Source organism: Gossypium arboreum, chromosome 7, assembly GCF_025698485.1.
Source record: "Gossypium arboreum isolate Shixiya-1 chromosome 7, ASM2569848v2, whole genome shotgun sequence".
Taxonomy (NCBI): domain Eukaryota; kingdom Viridiplantae; phylum Streptophyta; class Magnoliopsida; order Malvales; family Malvaceae; genus Gossypium; species Gossypium arboreum.
This window is the reverse complement of record NC_069076.1, coordinates 5,667,567-5,688,563: the sequence shown is the minus strand read 5'-3', so window position 1 is coordinate 5,688,563 and position 20,997 is coordinate 5,667,567. Positions and strand designations below refer to the sequence as shown.

The following is a 20,997-nucleotide window of genomic DNA, read 5'->3' as shown; positions in this document are numbered from 1 at the left end:
GTGCTTTACTTTTTGGGGTAATTTCAAAACACATCCTTGAACTATGAAATTTATTTATGCCGTAATTAATAAGATTAGCTAGTTTCGATGAGATGCCATAACATGGGTCCTGCTGCCAACGGCTAGATAAAAAAGAGGGTCGTAATTTCGAGATCTGCTTTTTCTGGTTACTACATCTTTTTAAACATTTTTTGGTAGCTTTTAGGCTTTTAGGGTTTAGGCTCTTTTTTTTTCCCCACTGGAGCTGTACTTGTCGTTGTAGCAGTAAGTGCCATGCTTTTATTCCCTCTTTGAAACTGGCTTATTAATCTAGCCATGTCCGATTATTAGTGATAAGTTCAGGTTCGACCTCGTTTGGTAATTCAAAGCTTCGTACTCTATTTTTCTTTTGCTACAGTGACGAAAAGAGAACATAAGGATAATTGCAACCTACCATAGGGATCAACACTTACAAAGTTTACTAGGCTAGTGTCCCATCGCTATCATCAGATTGTACATTAGGCTCTTCATTTGTTGGATGTAGTTCCAAATTAGCTTAACTTTTCAATGGACTGCTATTCTCTTGTCCTCCACGATGTATCCAATGCAATGCCTCCTTCAATCAAACTGGTGCGAATATAAAAATAATTTTATAAGCGAAATTAAATTGTAATTTTAATATTTTATATTCTTATAATTTTAAAATATTAAATTAATTTTTATTATCTTTAAAGAAATTAAAATATAATTTTATTTTTAATAAATTAAAATTTTAAAATTTTTAAAAGATTTAAGTTTCGTTTGTTTCACTGAAAATAACTTTTAAAAATGATTTACTTTTTGGAAAAGTTAATATTTTTTAGTATTTGGATGAATCATGTAAAATATTTTCTATTGTTTGGTAGGTTTCTTAAAAATATTTTATAAAAGTTGTTTTCAATTAAACAAACATACATTTGAGATTTTTTATTTTTACATTGTTTAATTGAATTTATTTTTATCTATAATTTTATATTTTACATTATTTTTCATATATTAAAAATATGATATTAAATTGATTCATTACAACGTCATTTTTAATTACATGACTACTAAGTGAGTATTTTTATTTAAAAATATGACATCAAAAAATTGACAAAAAAATTAACGATATCAACAATTGGACTTGGTTTTCAAATTTAAAAAGTAAAGGGACTAAATTCTTGAAAATAAAAGTACAAAGACTAAATTACAAATCATGAAGTGTACAAAGACTTATAACATATTTTAACATTTACACTACAAAATATTTATTATTAATATATTTATAATTGTAATAAATATTTATTATTAAAATATTAATATTGAATGTTTTAATAATTTGTGAATAATATTATTTAAAATTATTATTTTTAAAATTTACTATTAAAATAAAATTAAAATATTAAATAATTTATTAAAATAATAAATTATACTTATTATACTAATAATTTATTATATGACTAAATATAAATAATTAAATATGTATGTTTAATAATATTAAAAATATAATATTTTAAATATTTTAAAAATATAAATAAAATTTATTATCAATATTATAATGTTAAGCTTGAGTTAAGTTAATTTTTATATAAAATAAAATTATCTACAGATGAGTTTTTTTCCGGAAAATAACTTACACTTTTTAAAAGGACAAGTCATTTTACAGGAAAAAATAGCTTATTTTACTTTGAAATGTAAGTCATTTTCTGTTGACCAAACTATTATCTGTGAAACAAACACATGAAAATACAAAAAAAAACTTTTTATATGTAAATAAACGGACCCTTAAATAAATTTTTTTTTTTATTTTAAGCGTCAGTAATTCTGCCAGCCACATAGCTATGCTACTGAATCAAACTATCCACTATCAATTTTATCTCTCAAATGAATGTGGCAAATGAAAAGAATGAACCAAAAAGTAGATCAAGGAAAATAAATTAAGGGGAAATTAACTATTGAGTCCCATTAGAATTTTAGCTGATGAGATGAGAAATCAGTGAAACTACTATATATATATATATATAGAAAGAGTTTTAATATATTATTATTATTATATTATATAATATAGAATAAATTATCTAGATCATCATTCTAAGATTAGCATATTTTTATTTTGATCACTTAAAAAAAAATTTTTATCAATTTTAACACGGTCATTAAAAACTGTTATTGTTTTAATTACACCTCCATTAAAAATCAAATGGAATACTGACCATGCTGTCATGTGTATATATTTTTACACATATAATTAAATTTCGAAAAAAATTAAACCATTTAGCATAAAACGATATCGTTTCAACACTCGAATTCAAATGATTTTGTTTAAATTAAAACCAGGTCTGGCGGAGTGAAGGATGGAAAGGGGAAGGAAAGGAAAAAAAAGGAAAAGGAGGGGATTGAAACAATGTTGTTTCATAATTTAATTTAAACAATGTACACACATGGCAGTACAGCCAGCATTTCGTTTGGTTTTTAACGGAGGAGTGACTAGAGGTGAGCATGGGCTGGGCCAGGTCAGGCTCAATAAAAAATACAGGCCCGTTTATTAGGCTCGACGCTTTTTTAAACGGGCCAAAAATTCCTTATCCAAGGTTCAACCCATTTTTAAACGGACCTTTTTTTTTTTGTTCAAGCCCATTTTTCAGGCTTATTTTTTTGCCCAAACCCTCCTAAATTTTGAGTGGGCCTTCGGGCCAGGCCGGGTGGCTCGACCCATGATCAGCTCTAGGAGTGACCAAAACAGGAACACTTCAATTTTAGAGTGATTATATGGGTAGTTTACCCTACAATATATTACATAGATAAGTTTACATATATAACATATTACTATTATATTATTATGTGTACGGTTAGAAAAGGATTTTTAAAAAAATTGGATAATTTTTCGATTTGTGCGTGTCATCCTTGCCACAGAGCATTGAGCGGGGCAAGTGCTCGTATGTTTGGCGTTGTCTTTCCAATGTATGGTCAAATGTTCTTTCTAGCGTTTATTGGTCTCTTAGAAATGGTCAATTTGTGAACTTCTAAAATGATGTCTGGGTTGTTGATGCTGGCCCTCTCAAGCTCTCTTATTTAGGTTCAGCTGTATTGGATAAATCGATTTAAGTTTGTGATATGGTATAATACCCCTTACCTGACCCGATTGTCTGGTCCCAGCTACAATATGCCATATCCGTTACCGGAGCAATTACTGTCAAATATACCATAAATAAATCAGTCAAACATTCAAAAATGTCATAAACACATTCTCATTATGATACGTAATTAAATCTGAGCCTTAATCAAGCTTAAGAAAGCTCTTTGGTTGACCCAAGTATGAAATAGAACTAAATTGTAAAGTTTTAAAATTTCAAGACCGATGTCATGACGTCAAAAAACAGAGATTGTCATGTCACGACATTAGACCATTCAACATCACATACTGTCGGTCGACATTGCAATGAGAAATATTGCTTGTCAAGACGTGTACTCTATTTTTGATAAAATTTGAGTCATTTGGTACCTATTTCATGTCAACCTTTCAAATTCTAAGTTCGGTGCATAATTGCACAACTTACTTGCATAAAAAACATACTAAAATACATTTTAAATATTACATTTAACCATTTTCCAATCAACCAATCCAATATACCATAATTTGGCACCAAATCATATTAATTCAACTTATACAAATTCAACCATACATTTAATTATTCAATATCATCAATTTACCATACCATTTCACATTCAAATTTTTCATTCAAGTGTTATATTTATAGATAATCACATTACCAAAATATACACTTATATATATACATATATATGAACATGAGCCTTCTCAGAATCAAACATTATCAATGTTCAAATCAAAGTTACCATTCTCAAGTTAACAAAAGTATAATACCTATATACATGCCACATAATCGGACTTTAGAACGTTTGGAAGACTACCAAATCAATGACGAGATAGTATGGGTTTCTCGTCGATTCGCTAGACATGTTCCACAAGTCAACAATCTATAAGAAAAGAGAAAACAACAGGGTAAGCATTTTGAAACCCTCTACTATCAATAATTACTAGAATTTTTCACCGTTTCAAAATTCATACATTTTAGTTCCTATGTTAAAAAACTAACAATTAAACTTTACAAACTAATTAGTAATAATTTCATTAAGAACTCATCAATGAAAACTTTTAAAATTTTAACAATTTTGTAAATTAGTATATGACTTAGCTAATTCAAGCTCCCATGACATAAAAAACATAAATATTAAAAAAATTAAACTCACCAAATCAATTGCGGAATAACTTTAAGCTTCAACAATGGCTTTCTAGGTTTTCTTTGATGGTTTCGGTTGAAGAATAAAAGAAAATAAAGATAACAATTAGTTTAAAAATTCTTTTATATCTTGATTATAAAATTAATTAATCTTAAATAATTAACTAAAGCTTAACTAACTCATCTTAATCAAAATTAACAAAGTTAGTGAATTGAAATCAACATCCACTGCCATTTGGCACTTTAAAATTGGACCAATTGCTCAATTGGTCCTTTGGATATTTAAAAATTTATAACAATACATTTTTTACAATTTAATCTTTATACCTTATTTAACTATTAATTTGACAAAATCTAGGGACTAAACTTTAATATTCTAAATCCGTGTTTCCGTGTAACTACAAGTAGGAAATGGGAGTGTTACCTTATCAGAATTTGTAATTGATTGCGACTATCTTGCCTCCTTTACAGGAAGCTGGAGAGAACAGGGTTGCTTGGCGCTGGTCCACTGCAGGTATGTTTTCGACTGCGAGAACGTATGAATGGTCACGATAGTTGGATAGTTTAGGGAATGGGGTTGACTTACGTTTGGTTTGGCGTTGTAATACTGCCCAATGGGTTTGGGTTTTCTTGTGGTTATTGTGGCATAATGGGGGTACTCACAAATGAAGTGCGCGTAAGATGGAGTATGGCCTCATCGGCTTACTTTGCTCGGTGCGGAAGTGCGGTGGAATTATGCAGTTCACGCGAGAGGGGTTTGATGTTCTATTCTTCCTTCTCATTTGCATAATTCCTTCTTTGCACACTTGTGTGGTTCATGGTTTTGTGGTAAATTGCAAAATGTGATTGTTGTTGCATTGCTTGATAATGAGCTGGCGCCTATGGAAGAGCCGAAATGTGTTTGCTTTTACGGGTGTAAGTAGCAGCAGCGCGGAGATAGTTTCGTCGAGTCTTGGGTGGGCGAGATGTTTACTGCAGGGGCGAAGCAGGGACCGGGCTATCAGTGGTGGTCTTAACGTCATTCAATGGTAGACGCCTATGGTTGGTTGGATTAAGGTAAATACGGATGACGCTGGTGCCAGCAGCTATCAGCGTTTGTCTGTTGGAGGAGTCTTCCAGGACGGCTGGCAGCTTGGATTTGCGATGAACATAGGGACTGTTTCATTTTTTCAATTAGAGGCAAGGGCCTTGTATGGGGCATTTTTTATAACTAAATGAATTTTATAATTACTATTTAGTCAAAATTAAAATTTTAAAAATAAAAAATAAATAAACTAAAATAATTAAATTAAATTTATAACCCACGCATAATATAATGATTTAATGGTGAAATCTAAAAGAGGGTAAAAATCTTACTTTACAAAAAACAAAGTTGGACTTAGAAAGTCTATTTTGTTTCATCATTCATTGTTGACAGTAAAAAGATGAGGAAAATGAATGTATGCTACCACTATCAGGGTATAATTCATTCGGGGAAAAATATGTCATTCTTTGACCACGACTGGACAACGTTCAGGTATGGGCGCAGTTTTTGTTTGAAACTTCTGGCGTTCGCTCGTGATTAAAAAAATTTTCTTCACAAATTTATCATAATTAAATACATTTATATGTATTTATTAGGGATGAGTAAATTTTTTAATTGAATCAGTTTGAATTTTCTTTTAAATTTTAAGTTGAATCGAGTTAAGTTTTTGAATTTGAATAATTCAAATAAGCTAGATACTAAACAATATTATTTTAAAATTAAAATTTATATTATTATTTAGTTTTAATAAAACTACGTCGTTCCAATTTTTTTCTCCTAAACCATTTTATTTTATCGTCCGTTCATCCCACTATTTTCCCTCAAATAAAAAAAATACAAAATCCTGAAATCGATTATCAAACCCCACAAATCAAAGTCTCTAAATCAATTATCAAACCCCGCAAATAGGCAAATACTGATGTCTGATAGAATAAACTCCATTCTTCAATTTTCATCGGGCTTTTCGAGGAATGGGAAGCATTGTAAAAGAATGGATCTGTTTTTTTGTGGTGACTTACGCCGTACTTTAAGGACGCTTAGTTGGGTGAATGGAATAAGACTGTAATAGAATAAAGATATAATGAAATATAATTGTAATAAAATAGAACTGTAATCAGTAATTTAATTGTTTAGTTTAATGGAATAGAATAGAGTTGTAATAGTATTTTTGTGTTTGGTTGAATGAAATGAATGCTGTAATAGCATAAGAAAAAATACTTAAATGCCCAAATTACCCTTAATAGAATTTTTTTTAGTTAAATTATTATTGTTATTGTTATTAAATTTTAATAAAATTATTACTAAATATAATTTAATAAAAATAATGATACAATTTAATAACATTCTTAATATAATTATTTTTAAAATATAAATTAATAAAATCATAATATATAATATTAGAAAATAATATATAACTTATTTTATTATTGTGTTGAATAAGGGAGAAATGGCTAAGCCATTCATGTGAACCAAACAAGGCCTTAATTTCATTCACCTTAACTGTTAACTCCCTTTATCAAGTCTCCTAACCCTCACCCACACGATGTCGTTATTGGAAATAATACTACTACAAAATAACTCGTTAACACTAACAGAAAAAAAAAAATACTTATGCGTTTAAATCATCCATGTGCAAAGTTTTTCAACGGTTACCATTTAATTTGGTCAAATATAGAAAGAATCCTAAAAATTGTTGAGAGTTTAAGGACAAATCCTTAATGATGCATTACTCTAAGGTACTTAAAATGAACAATACATTCGTGCTGCTTAAGGATCATAATAGATTTAGATATTTACAGATATTTGATTTTTTTATGAATTTAAATATTCTATTAATAATTTAATTAATGCAAATTCAAATTCCAATAATTATATTTAATGTGAATAATAAATATATTTAAATTTTAACAATAAAATTATAAATTCTCGTTTAAATTTTAAAATATGATAGTTCTCAAAATTACATATGAACTCGGTTTAATGCTATACATGAATTTTGATTTGTTGCAATTATACACATAAAATTTTAGTTGTGCTTAAAATTTTTGAGTCTGATTAAAGTTTACTACAAGTCCTTGTACCATATCATAAAGTTTATTTTAGTCCTTATACTATTACAATGAACAATTTAGTCTCTATATATTACAATGAACAATTGTTGAGTAAACCATTCACCATGTAAAGCTTTGCAGAGTAAAATTATTTTTCTAACTACGTTAACAAAATGTTGATGTCTATCTCTCTTTACCTTATTCTCCAAATTGTGTTTAAACATCATTCTAGACATTGCGTTAGGATAAGGTGCAAACTTGTTTGTTTTATAAATATATATCTGAAACTTTAATTTTGATTCATTTGTATATATTTAAGGAATAAATACATCAATTTATTTTATATTAGATATATATATAATTATTTGTATTGTAATAATGATGTTATATAGATAATTGTGTTAGTAATTTCTGAAAAAATGAATTAAATTAATATTTTACATGTAAGAATATGTAAAATCAAAGTTCATATATAATATTACATATTGAATTTGATATAATATCTAAAATTACCCATAGTCTCTCTCCAATCCATAAATAGGAGGATAATATACTTCAACGTACTTGAATCTATATCTTTTTGCATTGACAATAATATCTATACTAATCAAACTAACACCCGATTAGCACATTTTGAATTTTTTTCCATTATAAATAGAAGGTTATCCGAGTACTGGACGTGTGTAAAGGCCGCACCCTAGATTTCTTGGCACCTTACTAATGCGTAAATTATAAATGTATGAAATTATTTTTTATTACAAAATTAACCTCACGAAGGAAGATTTCTTTTAAAAAATTACCACTATTTTAATCTCGGTACAAAATTATTACTTTTAATATTTACAATACATAAATTAAAAATATATGAAATAAATCTCGAACATTCCTACCTACCCCACAATTAAATATAATTTTTTTATAAAAATATATAATAAATGATGATAATTAGAGTATTGGTGAAGGAAAAGGCAGAAAAGTTAATTCCTATATTAAACAAAAAAAAAAGTAAAAAAAAAAAAAAAAGAAGAGGTGGTATAGGAAATAGGGTCATTATCAAAAGAAGAATCTATGACGATGGGAAATTATTGATTATTCATATCATCATAACAGTAATTACATTTATTCTTATTCTTATCTTCACCACTTTCCAGTTCATGATGGCCATTCTTAATAAAATAACACATAATTAATTAATTAATCAAATGCCAGAAGGTTCCAATTTCAAACATTTTGGCAATCAACATTGGCAGCTCATTATAATAAAAATAAAGAACAACCAAAATATCAAACAGCCTTGGACTGTACTCTATACCTTTCTTAAATCATAATAGACTAAATATATTTTAAAATATCTCCATCATTTTTTTATTAATTTTGTTTTGTTTGATTAAATTGTTTGAAAATTTTAAATTAATTCACATGTTTGAATATTTTTTATATAAAAAATGTGAAAAATGATTAAGTAGGTAAGAGTTTAAAATTTAACTTCAGTTGAAAATAGGTTTAAAAAAAAAGGTTTTGTTTGGCAATTAGTTGATAGTTGATTGCCGATTATGGTGGTTGATTTGATTAACTCATTCTGTTAACTGTTTATTTAAAAGTGTTTGGTAAAATTTAACTGAGAGCTGAAAGTTGATATGTGTAAAATTACAAATAAATGCATGACACATTTTATTGGTAGTTTTATTGGGTAGAATTATTGAAATGAAACACTATTATCTAGGAATTAAAATATTTATTATGGAAATTAATTAGTGAATATTTTTAAAATTTACAAATATTAGCCACGTGGAAATTGATAAATATTAATAGTGTATCAATATAATTATAAACTATATTATTAGTGATAATTATTTCATGTTCTTAGCATGTAAATTAGTGATAATTATGTCACGCTTTGAATAAATTTATCAAGTAGCATATTTCAATTAATATAAACTTGTATCGTAAATCATTTTACACAAATAAATTGAAAATAAATTAAGAGTATATAAATATTGAAGAATAAATGGGTTCGATTGAAAATTTCTTGTGGCAATTGATTTTTGTAGATTCATGGTGGAATTTTTTTTTTTTTGAAATTTACTTTAGAATTTGGAGGTGAAAGCGAAAACGAGGGCAACCCTATTAGGTTTGAGAGTATGTGGTAAAATGAGTAATTTTTAAACAATCATGGTTAAATATGTCATTCCATATATCTTATTTCCAATCATCTATCGAAAAAGTTACCCATCTCAATTTTTTTTTGAGGTTTTAACTCAATAAACTCTTACAATCTTCTATTTATGCTCAAACCAGTTAAAAAAACTTGAAACTCTGTTTATCAAATAACTGTTTATAATAAAAATATTTAAATGTACTTAAAAATCATAAGCTTTTATTGAGATGCATAAAAATAAATAATTTAAAGTAAAAATATTAAACCTCGTAAAAATGTTAATTTAAACAATAAAAATAATGGATAATAAGAAAATTAGAATTCATATTGTGGCATCAGGGACCTATGCATGGGACACGCACAAAATAATAATACTACTAATAATAAAAGGATGAACCAACTTGCAACTTGCCCATTTATGTATTCAAAGCAAGCAGCCGCCATACCTGGAATCGTAGTATTTTGACTTTTTAATTAAAGAACAGCTGCACACAGGATTGAATTTAACTCACCATTTCTTTCAAGTAAATAACAATAATTTTTTTTTACATTACAAGGTTGAAAAATATTTTTAAAATTACAGTAAAAAATATTGTGAAAAAATATAGTTTATTAATTTATTATATTTTTTATTTCACAATTAATTTTAAAAATTACCATGTGTTTTTAAAAATATTTTTTAATATTATCTTGTACTCTTATAAGACACTTATCAATTCCGTAGCTCTGTTTGTGGATTTTAAAATTTTTTTTCAATGTATCAAGTATTTTCTCTTTAATATAATGATATATAAAATATAAATTTTATATATCTTTTAAATAATATAAATAAAAATATTTTGATAATTTTTGCTTCCAAAATAAAATTAAAAAAATCTGATCTCGACTTTTACGTTAGGTAAAAAAAGGTCAAATTTTTACCCTTAAAATTTGAAACTCAAATCACAATGGAAAAAGGCCTAACAGCTTTAACCATTTATTCTATTAATTAAATTCACAATGATAATTTAATTTAAGAAATAAATTATGAAGAAAATTACATTGACTATATTTTGTTTACGTGGACTAATAAAATTCAATGTTTCTGGAGGCATCACATTGGTTTGACATCTACACGCATTTCAATTGGACATAAACATATTCATATTTGCATTACTTTACTATAAATTCCAAGTATCTGACGCCAAATTATATCATCCTCTTCCTCACCTACTAATCTTCAGTTTTTGCCTTCCCACCACCTTTCACTTTTCATTTCCTCTAAGATAAGGAATAAAATGGCGACGAATAAGATGCGAGCCGTTCAATACAGTAAATATAACGGAGGAGCCGCTGATCTCAAGGTTATATTCTTGCTCTTATGTTTTTTTTTTTTTTTTTACTTTTTCATGCTTAAGATGGAGATTTAATTAAATTTTGTTTAATTTAGTCCTTAATCTTATTGGCTTTTATGGATATAAGGGTGAAGAAGGGGGGGGGGGGGTTAGAATGAGCTAATTAAATTAGGACAGTAGATTTAATTTTGAGAAAACCATAATTTGCGGGAAAATAAGTAAGTAGCAAATCCTACCACCGTATCATTGGGTAAAATCTTACACGTGTCTGCCTCTGCGGCTCAGCGTCACCGTCATCGGCGGTGCTCGTCGTCACCTTCGTGAAACTTTATCAATTTATGTCTGGCGCTTTTTTTCTTCTTTTCATTCTTTCTTTGAGTTTTTTTTTTAAAAAAAATTACAAGTGAAATCGAAATGTCCAGGATTTTGGTTGTTTATTAAATGTTAAGTTTGATTTTTGAGTTAAGAGTGGATAGCCGAATGGATTATTATCCTTATATTGAAATGATAGTTATACAGTGTTTAAACCCTGTAATCTCATCCCAATATAATTTGGAGATAAAATTTAATTATTCTTCAACTCATCAATTGAATCCTTATATGGAATTTTGTGGGTGTTGCAGCATGTTGAAGTTCCGATTCCCAGTCCAAAAAAGGATGAAGTTTTGATCAAAGTAGAGGCAGCTAGTATTAACCCAATCGACTGGAAAATACAGGAGGGGGTAGCGCGCCCATTTTTACCTCGCAAATTCCCCCACATTCCTGGTACTTTTACTTTTCTCTAGATGGTTCAGCCCAATGGTGGATTTAAAGCATCAAAACTTTTCTTTCTTGTACTAGTTTGAATACTTGTTTTCAATCATTAGCTAAAGAACATCTGGTGGAGCAGGTACCGATGTAGCAGGAGAAATCGTACAAGTTGGATCAGGTGTCCAGAGTTTCAAAGTCGGGGATAAAGTTGTTGCCGTACTTGGTGTAAGTACTCATTCTTATTCTTGGGTTGTTGCATACTTGCATGTGGGAAACATATGTATGTTTGATGTTACACTCGACAAGTTCGTTGGTTCAAGTTTTACTACAACCAAGCCATAAGATTCTTGTTCGCCATTATTATTCATCTCCTTGTTTTAAATGCTATCTAGCATCATTTATGTCCTTTTTCGTGCCAATTTCTTATTATATGAATGTATTTTGCAATCATAGAATGGAGGTGCACTAGCTGAATATGCTGTGGCTAAGGCAGGCTCCACAGTTCCAAGGCCTCCAGAGGTATCAGCCCCTGAAGGTGCAGCTTTGCCAATTGCTGGCCTCGCAGCTCACCAGTCACTCACCCAGCTTGCTGGGCTCAAACTTGATGGAACTGGCCCGCAAGTAAACGTATTGGTTACAGCTGCTTCAGGTGGTGTAGGTCAATATGCAGTGCAACTCCTAAAGCTTGCAAATGCACACATTACAGCCACTTGTGGGGCTCGTAATATGGATTTAGTCAGGAGCCTGGGGGCTGATGAGGTTCTTGACTACAAAACTCCTGATGGGGTGGCTCTCAAAAGCCCTTCTGGTCGCAAATACGATGTAATCATCCACTGTGCACACAACATTCCTTGGTCTACCTTTTCGGCTAACTTGACTCCAAAAGGAAAGGTAGTAGATACCACTCCTGGTTTCGGTACTTTGATGAGTGTTGCTGCGAAAAAGATTTCATGCTCAAAGAAGCAACTCATACCCTTGTTTACCTCACCTAAGAAAGAGAATCTCGATTTTCTTGTTAATTTGGTGAGAGATGGAAAGCTTAAGCCAATAATCGATTCGAAGCATCCTCTAAGTAAGGCCGAAGATGCTTGGGCTAAGAGCATTGATGGCCATGCCACTGGCAAGATTCTTGTGGAGCCCTAGTTTATGAAGATAACTTGATGCATACATTAAATTTATACTTTTTCTGTGATTGGGGTTGCTTATGAGTTATTTGTATATTCACAAGTGCTCTGTAATTTGAAGAATACAAATGTTGGTGTGTGAGTTCTTTTTTTGTTGGCAATTTAAAGTGTGCTAACTGTAATGTTATTCAAAACTCTGTTTTGTTATAAAATTTAAAATTTAAAATTCAAAATTCAAAATTTTTTGTTTAATGCCATGGAAAATTAGATTTTGTTTTTGAAATATTGAACCAACCATTTCATTTCAAGAACACATTTTGCTCACTATTGAATATTGAAGGGAGTGAACAATTACTCACCATTTCATTTCACGAACACAATTTTCTCACTATTTCATTATCAAATGGACCGATGGTGAATATTTGCTCTACATTTTCTTTCAAAATTTCTTTCAAATCTTTAAATATTTTTTTAAGCTTTTGATTCTTATCAATCAGTCTTGAAAAGTTTATTTCTAGCAAAATTTTTTATGTTTTTTAAGATCAAAATACGATTTTCCATTTTTTTTTCAATTTTTTGTAAGAATATGAGATCGATTTCTTGATTGTTCTTGACTTTGATTTCTGAAAAATTCAACTAGGCAATGATGATTTAACTTAATTTAATGATTTTCTATAAATTCAACTAGGCAATGATGATTTAACTTAATTTAATGATTTTCTATCCATGAAAATTAATTTCTAATGATTTTCTCATTTTTAAAGCTATGCTCATGTTGATTGGATTAGAGAGAGTCGAGATTTCTTGTTGTTTTCGGGTTAGATTTACATTGCTAATGAGTTTATAATTTTATTAGGATGCTAGGAATTAGACTTGATTGGAGATTGAACATAGTTCTTAGAAGTTGTCTTTAACGAGTGCTTAAAAGAACGTGAAGAGAAATTGAATTTTCAATAGAGAATTCGATGTTTTTAGGTTAGTTTTAGGTTCTTAAATATGAATATAATGTTAGATTTGAGTTACGGTAAGTTTCAATTTGAATCATTGAAAGTGGGCATTGAAGTGAGAAAGTGTACTGCTAAATCACAAATTTAAAGGTTTTGATTGTTTTGATTTGTTGTTCTAACTTGGTTTATTATGTCGATATTGGCTTTGAAGTAAAAGATGCTGGTGAGAGATCAAAGGCGAAATGAAGGAAAATATCACCGAAGCTCGAGTGGTTTCAGTTTGTGCAACTCGATCTTCAAATTTATCTTTGTTAGAATTGAGTGACCCGAATCCTTATTAAAATAAAAGACAGTGGTAAAATAAAATAAAAGTAAAATCATATAAAACTACACTTATTTTATTTTATTTTAGAATAATGTTTTTTTAACCTTATTACGTTTCATCTATTTGATATTGATTAGAATAAGGTGTTTCAACCTTACTACACCCCTTCTATTAGAATATGGTTTTACAAGCTTATAAATAGACAGTTTACTCCTCTTGTAATAATTCGAATTCGACATAGTGAATTATCTTCTCCTCTGTCCGTGATTTTTTTCCCAAAAAGATTTCCACATAAAAATCTGTGTATTTCTTTATTTTTCTCTATTTTTTCTTTACGATACATTGTCATTATCGACGACATTCTATTTTTTTTACAATATTAATCTTGTGTTATAATCTAAATTGAGTTGATGAAATATGATTTTTACCGAGATAATTTTGATTTAATGTCATGATTACAAGTCGAATTGAAAGTAAGCACGAAATGTCATATTGATGTTTTACAAATGCCTATTGAATGTCAAATTTCATTGCATCTAATTAAATACAAACCCTTTCAAATTGGCTCCCAAATTTTTCGTACACATTTCACTTCCTTCCAAAATTTACTATTTATTTTATCATGCAATATCTATTTTTTTTTTCATTCTTTGTAACATGCTAACTTTTTTTATTAATTAACCTTTATATAGGATGCTTTGTGCACATTCATTTCGAGTTTTGATTCCCGGTACGTGACATTTTAAGTTTGAACCAGTTAATATTTATTGATGTGATGAAAATGATGGTGCAAAGGCATTGTCCTATTAGTACTTCGACTTTGTGTTGCAATATCTTGTTAATATCAAAACAAAACTTCACAAACAAAATCCAATTATCCATAGGATCATCTACAATTCGAATTACATTAAACCAAAAAAGAAAAAGAAATCGAACAAAACACAATGCTCAAATATATTACATTCAACACAACATATGACGAAAAAAGCAACTCACACACCAAGATTTGTATTGTTCAAAATACAGAGTACATGTGAATATACGAATGACTCATAAGCAACCCCACTCATTGAAAAAGTATAAAATTACTGTATGCATCGAGTAATCTTCATAAACTAGGGCTCCACAAGAATCTTGCCCGTAGCATGGCCTTCAATGCTCTTGGCCCAAGCATTTTCTGCCTTACTTAGAGGATGCTTTGAATCGATTATTGGCCTAAGCTTTCCTGCTTTCACCAACTTAACAAGAAAATCGAGGTTCTCTTTCTTGGGTGAGGTGAACAAGGGTAAGAGTTGCTTCTTCGAGCATTTAATCTTTTTCGCAGCAACACTCATCAAAGTACCGAAACCAGGGGTGGTATTTACTACCTTTCCTTTCGGAGTCAAGTTAGCCGAAAAGGTAGACCAAGGAATGTTGTGTGCGCAGTGGATGATCACATCGTATTTGCGACCAGAGGGGCTCTTGAGAGCCACCCCATCAGGAGTTTTGTAGTCAAGAACCTCATCAGCCCCCAAGCTCCTGACTAAATCCATATTACGAGCCCCACAAGTGGCTGTAATGTGTGCATTTGCAAGCTTTAGGAGTTGAACTGCATATTGACCTACACCACCTGAAGCAGCGGTAACCAGAACATTTACTTGTGGGCCGCTTCCATCAAGTTTGAGACCAGCAAGCTGGGTGAGTGACTGGTGAGCTGCAAGGCCAGCAATTGGCAAAGCTGCAGCTTCAGGGGCTGATACCTCTGGAGGCCTTGGAACTGTGGAACCTTCCTTAGCCACAGCATATTCAGCTAGTGCACCTCCATTCTGTGATTGCAAAATAGATTCATAAAATAGGAGATTGGCACAACAAAGGACATAAATGATGCTAGATAACATAAAAAACAAGGATATGAATGAAAACGGAGAAAAAGAATCTATGGCCTGGTTGTTGTAAAACTTCAACCAACGAACTTGTTGAGTGTAACATCAAACATACATATGTTCCTCACATGCAAGTATGCAACAAACCCAAGAATAAGAACGAGTGCTTACACCAAGTACGGCAACAACTTTATCCCCGACTTTGAAACTCTGGACACCTGATCCAACTTGTACGATTTCTCCTGCTACATCAGTACCTGCTCCACCAAATGTTCTTTAGCTAATGATCGTACAAGAAAGAAAAGTTTCGATGCTTTAAATCCACTAAAGCATTGAAAACTGATGCAAAATAAACCATTGGGCTAAACCATCTAGAGAAAAGTAAAAAGTACCAGGAATGTGGGGGAATTTGCGAGGTAAAAATGGGCGCGCTACCCCCTCTTGTATTTTCCAGTCGATTGGGTTAATACTAGCTGCCTCTACTTTGATCAGAACTTCATCCTTTTTTGGACTGGGAATCGGAACTTCAGCATGCTGCAACACCCATAAATTTCATATTCGTTATAAGATTACGTCACCATCCATTTTTTTTCAAGCTTATTCAAAAAAAAGACAAATGTTGGAAATGATTTTGCAGAAAGAAAGAGAGAGAGAGAGAGAGTTGACTTAGCTGTCACAATCGTTTAATTCATAATAATTTGGCTCAATGTTAAATCTACGGTACTAATTTAATAAACTTGATTAAGGACTAAACAAAACAAAAATTTAATTAAATCTCCATCTTATGCATGAAAAAAAACTAGAAATTTCTTTTTATCCTTACTTTTAAACTCGAAACAACACTACTGAGGAAATAAAAACATAAACAGCAAGAATATTACCTTGAGATCAGCAACTCCTCCGTTATATTTACTGTATTGAACAGCACGCATCAGATTGTTGGCCATTTTCTTTCTTTTTCTAAGAGAATAAAAACCGAAAGCTCCTTTTTAAAGTTTGTGGGAAGGCAAAAAAACTCAAGATTAGAATGTGAGACGGAGAAGGAGGGAAGGATTGGATGGAATTTTTTGGTGTCAGATACTTTGAATTTATAGTAAAGTAATGCAGACATGGAATGGTTCCTTGCGATCAAAGCGAGATCATTGAATGGGTATAGGTGTGAACTGTGAAACCGATGTGATGTTCTAGAAGCATTAGAGTTTTTTTATTATTCCTTTAAAGTCAAAGTCATAATTTTTTTATTAAATTGATTGGAGAATGTGTATACTGTATGGAAGTTTCCATAATATGTTTGTTGAATGGAAATGCTTTTCATTTTGCTTAAACATTTAACACAGCCTGAAAACAATTAATTTACGAAAATAAAATATGAGATTTTAAATAATTAATTGGGTTTTCAATATATTATGTTATTAAAATATTATATTATATTAATTATATAAGTTAAATAATAATTATATATATTTATATTAATTCATTAATTCATTAAAATTAAATTCATTACTTAAAACCTAATTTTTATTTTACCCAACTAAATAATTCAATTTAAAATTTAAAATTCAAAATTAAATTAAATTAAATTAAATTAAATATTTATTATTTTTGTTTTTGTTTTTAATATAAATTTTTAATATGGTAGAAAACTTTTATTTTAATATAATTATTTTTTTTACATTCAAAATTGTTGCATAATTAAAAACTTAAAAAAAAAAATTCTCCAAGCCGTTTGCTTCTTATATTTTGTTTTGCCTTGTGGTGGTGTCAACATCCGAACTGGTTATCGCCTACATTTTTATCCCTCCCATCAACCATTTCTTTCTTTCTTTTTCTCATTCACACCACATGTTTTCTCGCTTTTCAGTTTGTAGATTTACTTTGTGGCTATATTTGCTGTTTGTCATTTGCTAAAACTTCATCGGCCACCAGTAGTTTTTCTAGAAAAATAGATGGCTCTTTGTCAGCTTCTTAAACTGTTTCTATTTTGATCTATTTTTGTTTTTAGAGTATTTTAGAATAATAAATGATTTCACAAGTCGATTTAGACTCGTGTTGTCTTAAGGTTTTTTTTATTGTTTAGTAAGTCATCAGTTTTAGAAGTTTTTGTTTGCTCTTATAGCACTTTTTTTAGTCTTTCTTATGCATGTAATATTCCTTTTGCAAGTGATTTTAAGGATGATTCTGTTACTATCCTTTCTAGTTTGACGAATGCTTGATTCTTCTATCGATTTTTGCTCACCGCATTAGACCATCCGAGGCTGATTTTCTTATCATATTAAGTGCTTGCAATCACTTCAAAACTGTCATGCTTGAGTTGTAACAAAATCAATTGCAACGTGTCATAATATTCTATTGATGTTGAGGCTAAAGCCTTTATTGTGTTAATGGAGCTTGTCCTTCATCATCTACGACAAATGTTGTTATTTTTTTATTGAATGAATTAATAAATTTATCTTATATGATTTTTTACTTAAAAATATTTTAAAATAAAAAATAATCTAAAAATTTACATATAAACGAACAGAATCAACTCATGAACACCTCTTTAACGAAAACGAAAAAGAAAACAAGTTGGAAGTTGCCAAATTATAAAATTAAAAAGGATGGAATGGTAGATATTAATTATATTTGGAACCCAATTTAAACACGTGATAAAGAATGGAATCCAATTGTTTATGTAAAAATGAAAAAGCATTTTCATTCAACAAATATAGTATCGAAACTTTGACATAAAAAAAATTCAACTGCTTCTAGAGCATCAGATTCGGTTTCGCAATTCACACCTACACACGCATTCAATCGGGAACACCCATTCCATGTCTGGATTGCTTTACTATAAATTCAAACTATCAAACCCCAACATACATCATCCCACAATCCTATCCAATCCTTCCCTCCTTCACTTTCTCTGATCTTCTTTCTTTGCCTTCGCCACAAACTTGCAAAAAGAGCTTCGCTTTTCATTTTTTTCTTACGAAAAACAAAAAAGAAATGGCTAATAATTTGATGCGGGCCGTTCAATACAGTAAATATGGCGGAGGAGCCGATGATTTGAAGGTGAATAATTTGAGTTTGTTTCCATGTTCTTGCAACCTTAACTTTTACAGTTTGCTTCTCTCCATTTTTGATGAACTTGAAAAAAGAAATTGTTGGTCACCTGATTTCATAAAGAGTGTGAACTTTGTGGGTGTTGCAGCATGTTGAAGTTCTGATTCCCAGTCCAAAAAAGGATGAAGTTCTGATCAAATTAGAGGCAGCTAGTATTAACCCAATCGACTGGAAAATACAGGAAGGGGTAGCCCGCCCATTTTTACCTCGCAAATTCCCCCACATTCCTGGTACTTTTTACTTTTCCCATGCCTGTTTCAGTCGCATGCATTGCATTCTGAGCTTCACTTGTTTAGTATCATCTGGGTGGTTCAGCCCAATAATCTGATTTGCATCAGTTTTCATTTGTGGATTTAAAGCATCCAAGCTTTTCTTCTTCTTCTTCTTCTTCTTCTTTTTTTTTTAAATTTTGATTGCTTGTGTTCAATCATTGGCTAAACAACATTTGGTGGAGCAGGCACCGATGTAGCTGGAGAAATCGTACAAGTTGGATCAGGAGTCCAAAGTTTCAAAGTTGGGGATAAAGTTGTTGCCGTACTTGGTGTAAGTACTCATTCTTCTTGGGTTTGATGCATACTTGCATGTAGGAACATATGTATGTTTGATGTTACACTGGACAATTGGTTCAAGCTATCCAACAACCAGGCTATAGATTTTTCCTCTTATTCATGTCCTTGTTTTTATGTCTTTTGTCATGCCAATCTCTTATTACATAAATCTATTTTGCAATCGCAGAATGGAGGTGCACTAGCTGAATATGCTGTGGCTAAGGAAGGTTCCACAGTTCCAAGGCCTCCAGAAGTATCAGCCCCTGAAGCTGCAGCTTTGCCAATTGCTGGCCTCGCAGCTCACCAGTCACTCACCCAGCTTGCTGGGCTCAAACTCGATGGAACCGGTCCGCAAGTAAATGTCCTTGTTACCGCTGCTTCAGGTGGTGTAGGTCAATATGCGGTTCAACTCGCAAAGCTTGCAAATGCACACGTGACAGCCACTTGTGGGGCTCGTAATATGGATTTAGTCAGGAGCTTGGGGGCTGATGAGGTTCTTGACTACAAAACTCCTGATGGGGTGGCTCTCAGGAGCCCTTCTGGTCGCAAATACGATGTAATCATCCACTGCGCACACAACATTCCTTGGTCTACCTTTGAGGCTAACTTGACTTCAAAAGGAAAGGTAGTAAATACCACTCCTGGTTTCTGTACTGTGATGAGTGCTGCTGCGAAAACGATTAAATGCTCGAAGAAGCAACTCATACCCTTGTTTACCTCACCTAAGAAAGAGAACCTTGATTTTCTTGTTAATTTGGTGAAAGCAAGAAAGCTTAAGCCAATAATCGATTCAAAGCATCCTCTAAGTAAGGCTGAAGTGGCTTGGGCCAAGAGCATTGATGGCCATGCCACTGGCAAGATTCTTGTGGAGCCCTAGTTTATGAAGATTAGTTGATGCATACACTAATTTTATAATTTTTCAGTGAGTTGGGTTGCTTATGAGCCATCTGTATATGTTGGTATGTGAGGAGTTTTTTTTCAACTATGTTGTGTGTGATGTAATGTTATTGAGCATTGTGTCTTGTTATGAAATTTATTTATTTATTTTTTGTTTTATGTAATTTGAATTAAAGATGATACATGGATAATTAGACACTTTGTTTATGAAGTAATGTTTTATGATTAATGTTTAAATAATTACACCAATAGCAACAGTTTCATACAATTCTTTTTTAAAGATTATTATCAGTGCAAAGCAAAATTTTATAAGCAAAGTTAAGATAATAACACGTATGATTTTACTTATTTTTAAATATAATTCAAGCCAAACTTAAATTGTTGATTTTTTTTCTTTCCATTAGCAATATATATGATTATAATCTATATATTTATTCTCAAAATGTTTTTATTTATTTTTAATTTTAAATTATCTTGTTGCTCACATATTTTAAGGTTTAAATGGATAATTTAGTCTATCCTTAACACTTTTTTTACTGATGAGGTCATTGTCTAAAAGTTTTTAATTAAATTTATTGAGGTAAGTATGTGAGCAGTGACATATGTATGCAGT

At 30.6% G+C, this 20,997-nt stretch overlaps 3 protein-coding genes and 1 long non-coding RNA gene across 4 annotated transcripts; 2 read left to right on the top strand and 2 right to left on the bottom strand.

Moving 5' to 3' along the window:
- Positions 1-13: 13 nt before the first annotated feature.
- LOC128295369 (uncharacterized) lies at positions 14-3,954 on the bottom strand. Its single transcript, XR_008285820.1, has 3 exons — positions 3,884-3,954; positions 3,134-3,190; positions 14-606 (listed from the first exon to the last, which is right to left on the bottom strand). It is a non-coding gene; the product is annotated as an uncharacterized LOC128295369 (long non-coding RNA).
- Positions 3,955-10,624: 6,670 nt separating this feature from the next.
- LOC108479384 (chloroplast envelope quinone oxidoreductase homolog) lies at positions 10,625-12,940 on the top strand. Its single transcript, XM_053030469.1, has 4 exons — positions 10,625-10,835; positions 11,450-11,591; positions 11,716-11,801; positions 12,030-12,940. Exons 1-4 carry the CDS (start codon positions 10,770-10,772, stop codon positions 12,717-12,719), a joined length of 984 nt encoding a protein of 327 aa, XP_052886429.1. The 5' UTR covers positions 10,625-10,769; the 3' UTR covers positions 12,720-12,940.
- A 1,888-nt stretch (positions 12,941-14,828) lies between these two features.
- On the bottom strand, positions 14,829-16,932 carry LOC108489436 (chloroplast envelope quinone oxidoreductase homolog). The gene is made up of 4 exons (XM_017793994.2): positions 16,716-16,932; positions 16,227-16,368; positions 16,006-16,091; positions 14,829-15,777 (listed from the first exon to the last, which is right to left on the bottom strand). Exons 1-4 carry the CDS (start codon positions 16,779-16,781, stop codon positions 15,088-15,090), a joined length of 984 nt encoding a protein of 327 aa, XP_017649483.1. The 5' UTR covers positions 16,782-16,932; the 3' UTR covers positions 14,829-15,087.
- A 1,770-nt stretch (positions 16,933-18,702) lies between these two features.
- LOC108489453 (chloroplast envelope quinone oxidoreductase homolog) lies at positions 18,703-20,595 on the top strand. The gene is made up of 4 exons (XM_017794016.2): positions 18,703-18,888; positions 19,028-19,169; positions 19,397-19,482; positions 19,675-20,595. Exons 1-4 carry the CDS (start codon positions 18,823-18,825, stop codon positions 20,362-20,364), a joined length of 984 nt encoding a protein of 327 aa, XP_017649505.1. The 5' UTR covers positions 18,703-18,822; the 3' UTR covers positions 20,365-20,595.
- Positions 20,596-20,997: the final 402 nt, after the last annotated feature.

Bases quoted from the DNA above. Each gene is read 5' to 3' on its own strand.
- LOC108479384 (XM_053030469.1), top strand. From the start codon at position 10,770: ATGGCGACGAATAAGATGCGAGCCGTTCAATACAGTAAATATAACGGA. The intron at 11,592-11,715 runs GTACTTTTACTT...CTGGTGGAGCAG, and splicing joins CAAATTCCCCCACATTCCTG to GTACCGATGTAGCAGGAGAA. The intron at 11,802-12,029 runs GTAAGTACTCAT...TTGCAATCATAG, and splicing joins AAGTTGTTGCCGTACTTGGT to AATGGAGGTGCACTAGCTGA.
- LOC108489436 (XM_017793994.2), bottom strand. From the start codon at position 16,781: ATGGCCAACAATCTGATGCGTGCTGTTCAATACAGTAAATATAACGGA. The intron at 16,369-16,715 runs GTAATATTCTTG...TGGGTGTTGCAG, and splicing joins GAGGAGTTGCTGATCTCAAG to CATGCTGAAGTTCCGATTCC. The intron at 15,778-16,005 runs GTAAGCACTCGT...TTGCAATCACAG, and splicing joins AAGTTGTTGCCGTACTTGGT to AATGGAGGTGCACTAGCTGA.
- LOC108489453 (XM_017794016.2), top strand. From the start codon at position 18,823: ATGGCTAATAATTTGATGCGGGCCGTTCAATACAGTAAATATGGCGGA. The intron at 18,889-19,027 runs GTGAATAATTTG...TGGGTGTTGCAG, and splicing joins GAGGAGCCGATGATTTGAAG to CATGTTGAAGTTCTGATTCC. The intron at 19,483-19,674 runs GTAAGTACTCAT...TTGCAATCGCAG, and splicing joins AAGTTGTTGCCGTACTTGGT to AATGGAGGTGCACTAGCTGA.